Below are 16,350 nucleotides of genomic sequence, written 5' to 3'. Positions count from 1 at the left end.
TCTCTGAATGACAATGATAGAGGTAAAATTTTAAGTTTATTGTTAACAATGTTAGAAGATGAAGAAGAATGTGAGTGGTAGAGAAATAATCTCAAACTTTGAGTAGTGATATTTGTACAACTCTTTGGTACAACTTTCATGACAACTTTGGTTTCTTCTCTTTTGATTGGTCAAAAATAATAGAGAGAGAAAAAGGAAAAGAGAGAATAAGAAGATAATGTGAGTATGAGAGAAAAAGTTGTCAAAAAGTTGTTAGAAAATGATTGTACAAATATCATTTCTCTCAAACTTTAGGATGATTGGATGAGGGTGAGACAGGAAAATACGATTATCAACACCTACAACTTTCATATGAATTGAAAATTTTAATTTATGAACAAACAATTATGTATCATTTTTTCGTAAACGAAATGACAATTGATAACCATTAAATAAAACTCAAAACACAATTGCGATACATTTTGATATTCAAAAATAAAAATATCTGTAGTTACATTCCATAATTTAAGTTTTGGAAGACATTTGTAAAAAAAATGGATTTCTTCAGTTTTTTGTAGAAGAAAAAAAAGTATTTTAAAACATGTTTTAATTTACTAAATGGGGTGCGTGTAAGAAAAACATGAAGAGTGCAAAAAGGAATATCACAATTCCACTAAATAAAATCACCAGGTCAGGCCAATATACGACCCAATCTCGAAACCCACCGTATAAAATCACATATCAAAACCCTAAACACCTAAAGCTGCTCTCATCTCTTGCAACCCTCGCCGCTGGTCTCTCTTCAAACCTTCGAACGGTAATTCCCTTTCTTGTACGAATAGATTATACTTTCATTTTCATTTTCATAAACTCGGATGAATCTCCATTGATTTTCTGTTAATAGATTGTTTATTTGTTGTTTTTGATTTAATGATGCATAGATTCACAAAAGGTAAGGAAAAATGAGTCGTGGTAACGCAGCTGGTGCCAAGGGAAAGAAGAAGGGTGCAACCTTCACCATTGACTGTGCTAAGCCAGTGGAAGACAAGATCATGGACATTGCTTCACTTGAGAAGTTTCTTCAAGAGCGAATCAAGGTCGGTGGAAAAGCTGGTGCTCTTGGTGATTCCGTCACCGTTACCCGTGAGAAGAGCAAGATCACTGTTACCTCTGACAGTAACTTTTCCAAGCGGTAATAATTCATTTACAAATCATTGTTTGCTACTCTGGTTTTATCTTTTATGTTGCTTTGATTTAATATTTTATTGGTCATTACTTTGTTGATTTAGTTATATTCAGTGAAGATAAGTTATTGGCATGAAATCATGGTTCATTGCTTGGTTGATTTATTTATGGATGAATATTTTAAGATAGTTGATAGTCATTTTGGTTTCAATTTATTGGTCTGTTTGGATTGGCTTATTTGAGCTTGTCTATGGGCATAAGTTTTGCGAGACTATTTGGGATAACTTACGAACAAGAGCTTATGGCACTCTTAGCTTATCTAAGACACTTTTAGCTTACTTAATAAGTGTTCTTTAAGATAGGTTATGGAAATAACTTAGTGCTTATACAACGGCAATATAGGTCCTGTTTGGATAAACATCTTATTTATAGCTTATTGGTCAAGCGCTTAGCTTATCACAAATAAGCACTTGTGCATCAGCTATTTTTAAAAAAAAGTTAGATCAATGTTAAATTGTTTGTGTATTTGCTATGTTATAAGCTGTCTGAATAAGCTATATTGGTGTACATCTGAAAATAAGTTTAAAAAAGCTTATGAAGCTGTTTTCATAAGTTCTCTCAAGTAGTCTCACAAAATTTATGGCTGTAGATAAGCTCAATTAAGCCAATCTTAACAGTCCCATTACTCTATCATTTATCTTTACCAGCTTATACGTAGTGCCAATTTTAACAGTCCCATAACTATCATTTATCTTTACTAGCTTATACATAGTGCTTATTATGATAAGCACTTATGCTATAAGTCGCAAATAAGCTGTCTATCCTAACACGTCCTATATCTACAGAATATAGTATTGGGCTATCAGCAAACTAATTCATTGGAGGTTATTTTGTTTATTTTGATTTTTTCTGAATGTAATGTATAGTACGATAACAACAATATAAGGTCTACTTAATTGGACGAGATCTGATATTTTGCTGTTTTTGGGCTTATTTAATTTGATTTCCGCAACTAATAACATAAGGTTTACTTGTTTAACATCTCACTGATTGTAGATACTTGAAGTATTTGACAAAGAAGTACTTGAAGAAACACAATGTAAGAGACTGGCTCAGAGTGATTGCTTCAAACAAAGATAGAAGTATCTATGAGCTCAGGTACTTCAACATTGCTGAGAACGAGGGAGAGGAAGAAGATTAATTGTATGATCATCTTATTTACATGAAAACTTTGTATGCCCTTTATCACTAGAGCTAGCTTTCGTTTTGGCCAAGTATTGCTTGAGATAATGATGCGTTGTTTAGACTGTGTTGCAATTTAACAGTTTTGATTATTTAATAGTTGTGTTGGTATTTATGAATTCAGAATACAGTTTTCATTTATTCTATGTTTTTTCCTCCTGCTGTTAAACAGTTGCACTGAGCTATGTTTCTACCAAAATTCAGAATCAAGTATTCAAGTTCATATCAGCTTCAAAAATTTGTATTTTTTTATATTTTTTTATTTTAAAAAATTCAATGATATTAGGCGTAATAACTCCCTTTTGAATATGAAGATTTAAAAAATTCAATGATAGTAAGCAAGAGTAACAACTCCTTTTCGAATATGAAGATTTTGAATCTTGAAATCTCATTTGCTTTTACGAAAGAATTTTTTTTCCTCTGCATAACTTGCCGTGATTATATAGGCAATAGTCAATTAATTACATTTTAAAAATTCTCTATTGCCTTTTCATTAATTAATTCATATTTGAAGGAGTTAGGTCCTTGTATGTATGTGATGTCATTATTTATTAACTTCATGGGTGAACTTGAGCAACTTTAACCGGGATCTCAGTTGGGTATGCTTGGCTTGTATTTTATCAAATGCGTCATTACAACTTTGGTGGGAGTTTTTGCATGCATAGTGTTTATTATGCCCCTTGCTCTGAAAACTTCATCATACCGGCCCCAGATTTTATGTTTTTTTAATTGGATCTATTTATACATTTGGGATAAATCTACGTTCAAATAAAAATTTAGCTTATATTGTTCTTGTTACAATGAGATTCAATTAATTTTTTTAATTAAAGATTTTAATATTTTTATAAAAAGATAAAATTGTAACTAGAATAATTTTAATGAAATGTATAATTGAAAGATAACTAAAGGATAATTGAAAGATAACTAAAGGGAATGTTAACGAGTGCCTCTCTTTAAGAACCATTAATAGTAAGTTTTTATAAAAAAAAAAAAATCGTGTGATCAATGCATTGTAATTTGTAACTTTTGACTTTTTTAAAGAATATTTTCTATATTTGAGATCTTTAAAGAGTGCTTCCGGAGCACTCGTTAACATCTTTATAATTGAAAGAAAAGTAAATTATCTTTATGTTTTTTTTATTAACAAATATTTGTTTTTTTGTTTTAAATCTCAACACGTATATCTTTATCTTTTTTTGGGGGGGAATAAGATTTACCCCCTCGATATTTTGTTCTTTAATGGCCGCACCAATGCCATCTTTGTCAATGAGCTAACACAGTAAGCACATGATTTTTAAATTTACGGTGACATGAAGGCTACCTTCAAATACCCTTAATTCAAATCAAAGATACAAGTTCAACTATTTACTCAATCTTATTTGTATTGATTCAATACCCCCGTCTTATCTCTAATAAATTGGAGTGGATCATGTGTAAAATACAACTAATCGTTGTATGTGGTAGACTTATAGTATTGTATTATTTTATAAAAATAAAAACTCAAAATAGCAACCCCAGTCCCCAACATTAATGATACTGGTTTCATCCCCTCCAAGTTTGTCTCCAAAATAGGCAATACTATTAGCAACCGTGTACTGAAGAAGAATGTAGGAGCACTAGATTTTCTTGGCGGTTCGAAACAAAATATTATTTTACTCATAACTTTCATTCCATTACATAAATGTCCCAGCAAAAGCAAAAGAGAGGGACACAACAGTGGTGTGATGGAGGTTCGTCAATACGATGTGCATGTGGTGGCGAGAAGAAGAGGAAGAATTTCATACATTCATTTAACATGATGGTTGATAAAAAAAACCCTCTCGCTCTCACATAAAACAAGTTTTTTCAAACCCTCTCGCTCTCACATAAAACAAGTTTTTTCATTAGATATTGCTTATCAATTTTTTCTATTCGAAATATTTTGTTATCCTTTCATTTAATCTCATTTCTGTACGAGCAAAATTCCAATTAACTAGCTTTTTTATGTATTGTATTGTTTGTTTGCACTGATTCTAGGAGGAAAGTTTCAGTAAGGGTGGAAAGTTCATTTCTCGAAATCTATTTTTATTGATGCAAGGTCGATGCATCTTTTATAAATGTTTTGGTATGCGCATGCGAGATCATAATAACATATCTGAGCGCATGTGAGATCATAATAACATATTTGTTCGAGTTAAGACGGTGTGTTATTCTCATATTTTAACGGTTATGGAAGGTGAGGCTGAGGCATATGATCTTTTGCAGGCCATGGTGTGGGTAGTAGAGCTGAGTTTAGATGATGTCATTTTTGTGCTCGATGCTAAAGTATCCATCCATGGATAATTTTCATAATTTTTCACGAAATTCGTCTTATTTTGGTTTTATTATTAACAATTGTATTTCTAGTTTTAAACAATTATATTCAAACTCAATTTTAAAGTTTAGTTGGAGGTAAATTACATTGTTGCTCATGAGTTAGGGAGAGTGATAGCATATACCGATGCTATTGCTAATTATGAGTTTATTTCTGTAAAAGAGAATAACACACGTCTTGATATATAAAAATCTTCTTCCTAAGTGTGAGTTCTTTCACTCATCTAATTGTGCTTTCCGTCAAGCAGAAATTCAGTTTTCATCCTCCACATATACTTACAGCTTTGTTAGCCGCAATAAACTGAACGCGTGTTTGACCCCATTGTCAAGAAGACTTTCGACAAAATGAGTCGATCTATTTGGTAGTCATCAACTCTGATACATTGTTGGGTTATGAGGGAAGTCTAAGGATCATTCATATTGGATAATAAACAACCTCACGCAAAAAATTAAACACTACATCTTAACTCAAAATCTTAAGACATATGTCAAACTTATCTATGCGAATGTTCGACTCAATGCGAATGATCCAATCAAATGTGGTGAACAAAAAATGTCAACAACCAACTAAATCAAGAAAGCACGCAAGCCTACGAGTAAGAACAAAAAGATGAAGAAAAGACCATAATTTGCTACTTCAATGCAGGCACTTTTTCTCTCTGCTCGTACCTTGTTTCGTCGATCCAACGATGAAAATGAAGATGTTTGGCGCTGATACATTTGTTGGATCGTGATGAGTGTCTGGGAGATCATCCATATTGGACAGAAAGCAATAACACATGTAAGTCCTCTCACTTACATATTGTTAAACCTTCACTTTTTCTAGCAACGTGGAACTTCAAACTCACACTTGCTACAAAACAATCTCTCTTCACCACCAATCTCGAGAAGACTTTCCACACAAAAAGTTGGTCCCTCTAGTAACCATCGGCTTTGATAACCTTGTTGGATCATGAGAGGAGCCCGAGAGATCATCCATATTCAACCAAGAACAACCACGTAAAGAGAATTTGACACAAGAACTCTATCAAAAACAAAGACAATGTTTTTATGAACATTCTTACTTGTATATTGTTATTACTTATATATTGTTCAATCTTCGTTTTTTTCAAACAATGCGGGACTTCTAACTCATATTTATTCTACAACATAAATGTGAATATATGTATAAATTACAGTTGAACCGCTATTTGAGTAGTAAAAACTTAAACTTGTAACTTCAAAAAAGTTTAAACTTCTCGTTAAACATTTGTAAAAATATTAATAAGTGTCAACTTTATTAAGTTTTTCCCCTTCTCAATTTTTTTAAGGAAGCATATCTAAAACAAATCATAGTCGACTCACTCAGTACTCACCATAAAAAGTAACCTTTCTTTGTCAACAAAAAATAGTAACCTTTTAACAGTTTCTAAACAAATTTTATTTCATGCAAATTAAATTTATTCAACTGCAAAAGAAAATACAAAAATATAGTTGAAATTTGAAATAAGTACTCCCTCCGTCCCGGATTAACTGAGTCATTTACTAAAAAAAAGTGTTCTAAAATAACTGAGCAATTTCAATTTTCAATACGACTTTCATCATTCCCAATTCAATATATTCCACTTTTTCCACTTTATAACTCTAATTAATACTACTTTCATCATTCTTAATTCAATATATTCCACTTTCCCCTTTATTTATACATTTTCCTTAATAAATATGAAATGAGCCAAAAGGCTCAATTAATTCGGGACGGAGGGAGTAACTTATTCCAGGGAGTAACTTATTCCAATTTTTCTGTGCTTAATAAAGGTAAGGTGAAACGCTTACGTAAACCATATGTCTTGATGATGACTAGGTCCCAATCTCTGATTCCATGTCTTTCGGGGGGCTTTTCCTTGGCTATTGCCTCAAGCAATGTCTCTCGACTCTCGAGTACTGAATGGTACATCCCGTGCATTCATGAAGCTGCAACTTTTTTTTTTTTGGTTACAAGCTGCAACTTTAGTATATGTTAACTCATTTTTAAAAGAAATTCATACTAAACGTCCGGAAATATAATAATAAGTCATATAATTTTAAGAGTCCTCCTAACGAGGGTCCTAAGGACATTGTTTAAAGCATCTAAAAGTAGCAACTTTTGCATTAGAAATTGTACGGTTATGACTTTAACAAGTGTTTGACTTATATTTTCAAGATATAATTTCCTTTTTTAGGTTTCTTAAACAATGCCCTTAGGGCACTTGTTAGCATTTTCCTAATTTTAATTCATTGATTTATGTGGTAACATATTATTTTCCATGTAAAAAGAATTACATTGATTGTACACCTGGTGAATTTAGGATTAATTTTTTGGCGCTATTTAAAATAACAATGTCAAAAAAAATTGTTCAATAAAATAAAGAATTGCCGTTAATTGCAACAAAACGAGCCGTTAAAATTTCACTTGGTTAGACTGATAACATCGTAAACTTTTTGTTTTAAAAATAGCGTGAATCCTCGTTGAACTTTTAAGTTTATTGGTCCATATTGATACCATATGTTTGACCAGTAAGAGTTTGCAAGTAAATTTGTGTTATGTTGGTCATTTTTGGAAAGTGTAGTAAATTTGGGTGGAGTTTAGTATGGGAAAGGGAAATTCTTTCCCATCATGGGAAAGTTGAACAACAACCATAGATTTAATAGTTTTTTATTTCAATGGCTAAGATTTATGACCTATTAATGGTTGTAAATTGTTGCTTGGTATTGTGAACCACAACAGTGGACCCCGCTGATTGATTAAACAATAATTATTTAATAATTATTTTTCATTTAATTTTGTTTCAGCTGATTTTTTATTAAGTAACGGTTATTTTAAATAAAAAAAATTACTTTTTACTAAACAGTAACATCATCCCTACCAACATCATCTTCATCCTTCAAACCTTCATCACCCCAACCCAAATCTTCTTCTAAACCCTTTACCATCCTCAATTCTTTCCAATTCCAAAACTAACTCAAACACCAAATCATTCATTCCTTTCCGATTGAAACCCATTTAGAAGAAGAAGAAGAACAACCTCCCCTCATGTGTTAACTCTCTTACCACCGTTTGCAACTTTTACAACTTCCTTTTTGGTTATTTTCAAATTAATTCATTCCCAACCATTTGATTTGCTTCTTCGTCATTCTCCGTAATAGAACAAAATCTATCCTTTTATAATCCTCCTATTAACACAAAATGAAAAGAAAAAAAGACATTTGTGAATTGATATTATCCATAAATTGAACCATAATCACATTGATTTAAGATGAAATTTGATTACTGGGAAGAGATCATAATATAGTAACACTAGGAAGAAGAAAGAAGTGTGCGTGTAGAGAGTAAAAAGAGGAGAATGAATAAATGGGGTGGGTGCCACTGGAAGAAACAAAAAACATTAAAAAATCTATTTTCAGTTTTTTTTTTCTCTCTCCCTAGCAGGTTGCCAACTGCCACCTGTCCTAGAAGATGGGACTTTCTCTCTTTCTTACGATTACTTGCATTTGAAGATAATTCCACGTTGGCCTTATTTCCTTGTCTCCCTCTCTTACACTTCAATTTCCAACACACATGGCAAATGAGAGTTGAACTAAAAATGAACCAACATCAGTCATAGAAAGGCAGAGCAGAGCAGAGAATCCCCCACTTTCTAAGGCAAAAAAAACTTCCACTTCAAGTGCTGTTTCCTTTGCTTACTTGCTGCTTAGAACCTCCCATTCTCCTCACGCTATCTCCTATTACTGTCACATTTTTACACAACTCTTACTCCACTGTCATCCCTTCCTTTCTTGTCCAACCCTGTCTCTTTGCCAAAGAATTTACTCTGCTGGAAAGGCAAGTACCACTTGATTACATCACCTTTTTCGTCAGACATGGTCAACTACTTCAAATGGCTGTGTCAAAATAATCTGATCAGGGGAATAACTGAAAATTGATTAGGACTTTAAACTTTTTTTTTTTTTTTTGGTTTTTCATATCTCCCTCAATTAGATATAACTATATTTGAAGCACATTAAATAAAATAGAAGATATTCCGTTAATCATAATTCAAATATTGGCTTGATATGTTGTAGGAGACTAACTTCTTCTGCTAGATTCAATCTTCCTTGAATTTATGAGTTGAACTTTAAAAAAGATATAGACATTATGGAAATTGGAAAAGAGAAATGAACAAGAAATTAGCGAGATAAAAGTGATAGATGGTGTAGGCGTTGGTAACACATGCTATTTCAAACACATTTTTTCTTAAAAGAAATTTAAGTAAATTTTGCTATTTTGATAGTAGTAGATCCCCAATATGATTTTCATTCAATAAGAGAAAACATACTAAAATAAGAGAAATAAACAATCAATTTAGTCATTAAATTATCTCTCTTCCTTCAATTTAGGGTTATCTTTTTTTTTTTTTGTCAAATCAACATTGATCATGTTATCCTTTCATGCGATACTTTTCCATCCTAGCAATTGTATTTTCAAGTAGAGGGTCGTAAACTTCTACTTCTAGGTGATGACGTCAAAATTTTGAGCGGTTTTCAAGTATTAGTTCACTATAGAATGATGTTTTTTCACCCTAGCAATTGCATTTTCATCTATGGGGAAATTCTTGTGGGTTATGTTTTTTTTTTTAGAGGTTATATGCATTTAGAGAATTATTACAAGACTAGAATCCGTATCCAAATCGCATTGAGAACATCGATATATGGGGTAAAGACTTTACCCCATATATCAATGTTCTCAATGCGATTTGGATATGGATTCTCTCTATTTTAAAAAGAAATAATAACTTACATATTAATCGATAACGACCATAGATTTAAGATAGATCACATCACATTTTACATTAATCAAATCATCATTAAACAATTAACTTTGTTAGACCATGTATATTATTCATATAACATACTTTGACCATATTTTTCTATTAATATTTAAAGAAAAATTGTAGCAGGTAAGATATTGTCGGATTCGTCTCAGCAAATATTTTCAAAATATCATATTATTATAGTTTTTTATAATACATAATTAAAAATATTAAAGAACAAATATGTGCATTGTCAGTAAGGTCACTTATTTTAAGACGGTGAGATTAACAATTAATATATATCGCACAATTTTTTTTTTTTTAAAAAAAATATCACAGTGTTGAGTATAGACAACAATATTTTGAAATTTTAGAGATCAAGGTAAAAGAAATTTCACGAAGATTACAACTTGTTCATTTTAGTGAGATTAAAATATATTTAACCCTTTCAAAAATCATAACTTTAACTTTTGCTTTCATGTTTAGAGTTTAGACGACACAAATTAGACCCCTTTTGAAGTTTATATGCAATGAATTTTTTTGAATAATTATATGCAATGAATAACTAATCCTCAAAATAAAATATTTAATAATAATTACTTAATAATTATGCAGTAACGTACACACTAACACGTGATTATCTCATTTCCTGTCTTGTGAGCTTAGTTCAGATGATAAGGACAATGCATAAGATATGCAAGGTCCGGAGTTCGAATCCCGGACAGCAACAGCAAAAATTATCTCATTTCCTCATATATTTCTTGTAACTTGTGAGCATATTATCACATATTCACATGATGCAAATGAGTTTGTTAAAACTATTAAAAAACAGTTACAAGTGCATAGTTGAGATAAACATAGGATCCTTTCCACATTGTAACTGCAGAGATCAAAGTACAAATCTAGAAATGCAAATAATAATATACTTGTTGTATTATTAGTGTGCAATGTACATGTCAATTAATATTACATTTCATTTTCCTTAATGTATTATACATAGCATAGTAGCTTGTGTCTTCATAAGAGCAGTGCTCGGGTTCTGTATCTGTAGTTCTACACGTCAACCCTTTCCTTCTGGGCTCTGTTTCTAATCCTGTAAAATAGCAAACACCGCTATGAAAGTATGAAACGAGAAAAACCACTGTTTCTGAAGGTTACACTGTCACATCAAACAGTTAATGAAGTGAATAAAGTGCATGCAGCCATCACCTGAAGTACTTGTTGCTTCGAATTAATTCTAACCAAAGAACCATTAAGAGTACAAAGTGTATACATTAGAAATAAAAGGAGAGTATATAAAATAAAATTAACCTTAGTACCATGTATCATCTTACCAAAACCGGTTTATGCTAACTTGAGGTTGCAATTAGATAGAAAGATGGTGGGAAGATCAAGTTGGAAAAGTGGAGCACGTGCAAAATGAGATTGAAGTTTGAGAGAGATCTACGATTGCACGTGCCCTGCTTCTCCAACAAGACCTACCCAACAGTGAGTGAACCAATGTTGCAATGCTTCAGTTGAGCTGTGAGAGAAATGAAAAGGTGATGCGTTTATATACTGGTTGTGAAGAAGAGAGAGAGTATAAGAGAATTTAAAAGATTGAGTCTTGAAGTGGGTATTCTTTAAAGATTCATTTGAGCTAAAGAAGCAATCATGAACTCACATTGCGTATTGCTTGGAGTAAAAACAGGGACCCTCTCGTATCTCAAAAATCATTACTTTTACACTCATTCAACACACTATAATGGGAGTGTAGGAAGACATGAAAGTAAATGTGAAAATAATAAAGATACGTGACATGATATACAAAGATTTAAAATGAATACTACTACTATATAGATGAATCTATATAGAAAAACTAAAATTATGGCTTTAGCTATAGCTTCTCCACCAAAAATTATTACTTTGAGTGAGTAAGCATTATATAGAAATTATTAATTGTTTCATTTGGATGTTCATAGATAATCTTTAAACTATTAAAAGTAAAATGCTAACAAGTGTTCTTGGAGCATTGTTTAAGCATTCAAAATTAATACTCCCTTCGTCCCATATTACTTGACCTAGTTGACTCTGTCACATATGCCAATGCACAATTTTAAACTTAAATTTCTTTAATAATCTAGTAGAAAAAATTTCGAAAATTTGATATTTTGAAAATATTAATCGAGACGAATCTAACAACATCTTATATGCTATATTTTGTTTTTATATATTAGTAGAAAAATAGAGTCAAAACATGGTACATGAATATTGCAAATATTCTAAATAGGTCAAGTAATATGTGACGGATGGAGTAATTTTTACATTGAAAATTGTGTAATTATGCCTTTTACATTTGACTTGTATTTTAAAGACAAAATTTCTTTTTGTAGGTTTCTTAAACATTGTCATAAGGGCACTTGTTAAAAAGAACCTTAAAATAAATAATGGGAAATGTTAATTTGTGACCTCGAGGTAGAAGTTTAAAAACTTAACATAGAAACATTTTCTTGAAAATTGTGTATTCAATGTATTAAAATTTTATCGTTTCAATACAAAAGTTATATTTTAATTCTTTTTTTAGCTTCTTAACTTGTGCCCTAAGGCACAAGTTAGCATGACCATCAACTTTTAAATTCATTTTTTTTTGTGAGTCATATTTATCGCGTAGCATTCATACTCATAAAAAATAAAAAATAAAAAGTCACGTTTATTCTCATGTGGCGTGTGTAAAATTTCCTTCTTGGGTTACCACATAAGAAAGATTTTCACCATATAAACATTTGACATAAACAACTTTATGACTCTTCCATCATTGTCTTTTTTTTTTTCATCATTGTCAAGCTTGTCCAAACATTAATCCATAATTTCTCCCCCTTGTAAAGCTCGAACCGGTTTCATTGAATGACTCACAAGTTATGATTGAAACAAAATTGATTTGTTTTGCATAGTTATAGAAAGATATGGGATTAGTGATTGCATGACTTAATTGAGGTATTTAACAAAAGAGAAATGCTTAATATAGCGAACACTTTTACCACAAAAAGTTTGCGAAAACACATATCTTAACAAAAAATGTGCTTTTTTTGGCACCAAAACATGAAATATTGCTAATAAAAGTCGGTTTAAAGGTGATATAGCTTCGTGGTTCCATTAAACAAAAGGTGATATAACTTCAGTACTTCTCATGCTAGCAATCAAAGTCAACCATGAGTATTGCAGTGTTTTTTCTTTTGGAGGATGAATCATGTTTTCATATGTGGTCCTTATTTTATTCTCCTATTTCATAGCAGTCATATAACATAGTTTTACGTAGAAAAGATTAAAAAAATTTAGTAGAAATCAACATTCGTGATATATTCGCGTGAATTTCAGTCGCGACATATAGCACAACTCTTAACAAAAAAGTTAAACAATGAGGGGCGATTTGATGTAATTTTATAATCAAGGGACTACTAACAAACATTTAAATATGTTAATTATCGGAGAGACTGAATAGTTGGATGAAGAAATAATCGAGGGACCTTTTATCATAATTTAATAGTTTAAGGAGCAACTTGGAAAAACTTGGTTGTTTATTTCAACATGTATTGACTCTATATGATAAACTTAAAAGGCAATTGTGGTTCACAAATATCATCCTAACAAAGATTTCCTACATGCACCAACATCAAATTGGACACTGGAAAAAGCACTACCAGTTCGTTTCCCATCTTCTTTGTTCAATTGTTGAAGGGTAAGAATCTGTAGAGTAGGATCAAGAGACTCTTTGAGAAAAAATTTACATTGATTAAACAAACGAGACCTTATATTGATTGTACAATTTCTATGTGAATCAGCAACATATGATACCCCACGCCAATTACACTTAGCTCTAGATTTAGTGAGATTATAGTAAAAAATATTCCCAATTTTGGTCTACTCATACGTGTGAACCTCCAACTTCAGTATCATTGATTTGTGGCCTTTTTAGGTTTTGCTCCAACTTTCATTTTCTTTAGAGCATTGGAAACTTGTTCACGGGATTTTATTCCTCCACAGCTTTATCATTGAATGTTGAATCCATCAACTCTACATATGTACCAAGAACATCAAACTTTTATATTTGGCAAAAGGCTCCAAATTATACACCAAATCTTGATATAGTGTTAATACTCTAATAAATATAATCCACAATTAAGGATTTCACTCTGCTGGCAAAGTGGGAAATTAAAGTAAGACATTTCAACTTGCAACAATATTGAAACTTTAATAATCTGAGTAAATTGTTACGTTTTGGGGTAGCTAAAGCCAGTAATCAATACGTTTATTTCTACGTGGTATGATGCCGGTGGGTATTGCATTGCGATTGTGAGAAGATTGGAAGTGATAGTGATGGCAGTCATGGTTTTCTTTTCTACCCCAGCAAGATTTGACCATAATTAAATTTGACAAGACCCGGTGAATCTTATTCTTGCATGAGAAAATCTATAGGTGACATAAATTAAATTATTGCGTATGCATATCATCTTACGGTCAATTTTGTGGACAATTTCTGCCGCTCCTGGCAACCACAATTTTTTTTTAAAGAATAAATTAACAAAGAGAAGAAAATGTAATGTCAAGCTTAATAATGGAGAAATTGCTATTCGATAGTTAGCTACATGTAATCAAAACTTCATATACTGTGACATGTGAATAGTTAATTAAGAAGAAGAATGTTGTGGCTGGTGGCAACTCTGGAAAATTTTGGCAGCGGATACATTGTAGTGGTAAAATCAAAACTTCATGCTGTGACATAAATAATAGCACTGATTGATAGCGGCATTAGAGGCACAGAGACGAAATTAGTATAAACACTGACGAGTTGGCATTTGAGGCACAGAAATGCACTTTTTTTTTTTTTTTTAGGAAAGGCAGAAATGCACTTGAGAGTGTTATTTGTTTAAGTTTATTTACGGACTAATATAAACGATAAAATTATGGTAAATTTTTAGTCAAAACTCTTTCAAAATTTGATTTTATTTTTGAAATAAATTAACACAAATATGTGCTTATTGAATAATTGAATGATGGTTGCTAAAAAAATATTTTATTTTATTTTATTCTTACTCAACCAAACTTCAAAGATGCTATTATATTCACCTAAAATTATCTATCTTTTTTATTTGATCCTCCCTCCGTTCCTTTTTAAGTGTCTTTTTAGAAAATTAACAGCAAAATAGCGATGTGTATTTTTGCACATTTTCTTCCTATTATACCCTCATTTTAATCTACCAATAAATTCTTAGTATTTCACACACTTTATGTTTCCAAAAAATCAGAAAGGGGGAAAACTATGGGGTGCAAAATCGCTCGTTTGAAACAATGGGGTGCAAAATCGCACAATTGGCAAAATATAGGGTGCAAAATCGCTCGTTTGAAACAATGGGGTGCAAAATCGCACAATTGGAAAAATATAGGGGGCAAAAGTGCAATTAAGCCAAAAATTTAATATGTTATGTTTCTCCCGTAACAAACAATTTTAATTTTTTTCTCCAACAAATTTCTATTTTTTTGCGCTCTCTCTCTCATAACAAACAATTGTCAATTTTCTAAATATTGTGCACATCTTTTTAATTATTGTAAGTCAATATAAAAATTATTTCAACTTTAAATTTATCAAGAGTTAAGAAAAAATTAACTTTCTTCCAACTCCTTTAATCAAAGTTAAGGCTTCAACTAATGCTAGAGTCACCCTTGAAATTTTTAACAATTGGCACTCATCTTATTTATAGAATTTTAACTCTTCTTGAAACCATTGTTTGGAATAAAATTTTATTTAAATTTGAAAATAACAAGAAATTGTTTGGAAAAAAATTTTGTTTAAATTTGAAAATAACAAGAAACAAATTTTGTTTAAAAAAACAAACTTTAATTTTCCAAATAGATAGCATTAATTATTTTTACTGAAAAACATAAAAGTAATTGACAAAGGGCTATAATGGACAAATCGTACCCTTAAAATACCAAAAAGACAGTTAAATAGGAACGAAAAATTCACCCTAAAAAGACACTTAAAACGGAACGGAGGGAGTACTATTGACTCACCATTATTTTATTGTACCGTTTTTTCTATCCTAAATAAATAGTTAGGTAAATGGTGTTGGAGGCTTTTAGTTGATAGAGGAAGTATGTGGTATAGGGTGTTGGCGGCTCGTTAAGGTGAAGATGATGGGAGGTTGGAGGTTGGGGGCCGGAGTGATTCTACATGGTGGAAGGAGGTAGCGCGGATTCGAGATGGGTTAGGTGGAGTAGGTGGTGATTGGTTTAGGAATAACATTGTGCGTAAGGTTGGGACTGGGGAGAATACTTTGTTTTGGACAGATCATTGGGTGAGACCTTCACCTTTATGAGTGCAATTTAGACGTCTCTATGATCTGGCTGAGCATAAGTCTATTTCGGTGGCGGAGATGTTTTTGTTAGGTTGTGAGGATGGTGGGGGGGCGTGGTAGTGGCGTAGGCGATTGTGGGCCTGGGAGGAGGAGATGTTAGGAGAGTGTAGGATTTTATTATCTAATATTTCTTTGCAGCAAAATTCTACAGATGAGTGGCTTTGGAGGCTTGGTCCGTCAAGTGGTTACTCGGTCTGAGGTGTTTACCATATGCTCACCAGTCAGGTGGTTCAGACACCGGAAGTGTTGTCAGAGTTAATTTGGCACAAACAGGTTCCCTTGAATGTGTCTATTTTAGTGTGGCGGCTTCTTCGTAATAGATTGCCGACGAAGGATAATTTGTTAGTGCGCGGTGTTCTCCATCACGATAATCATCATTGTGTGGTGGGGTGTGC

The 16,350-nt window shown here is 31.9% G+C and overlaps 1 protein-coding gene across 1 annotated transcript; it reads left to right on the top strand.

Moving 5' to 3' along the window:
• The first annotated feature begins 738 nt into the window (after positions 1–738).
• Positions 739–2,575, top strand: LOC146911361 (large ribosomal subunit protein eL22y). Its single transcript, XM_085724134.1, has 3 exons — positions 739–796; positions 921–1,171; positions 2,221–2,575. The coding sequence occupies exons 2-3, from the start codon at positions 942–944 to the stop codon at positions 2,363–2,365; spliced, it is 375 nt and encodes a 124-aa protein (XP_085580260.1). The 5' UTR covers positions 739–796; positions 921–941; the 3' UTR covers positions 2,366–2,575.
• The last annotated feature ends 13,775 nt before the right edge of the window (positions 2,576–16,350 follow it).

Source organism: Medicago sativa, chromosome 7 (genome assembly GCF_051527215.1).
Source record: "Medicago sativa cultivar Bolivia chromosome 7, Bolivia_mono, whole genome shotgun sequence".
Lineage (NCBI taxonomy): Eukaryota > Viridiplantae > Streptophyta > Magnoliopsida > Fabales > Fabaceae > Medicago > Medicago sativa.
The sequence above is the reverse complement of the archived record's forward strand: the minus strand, read 5'-3'. Positions and strand labels throughout refer to the sequence as shown.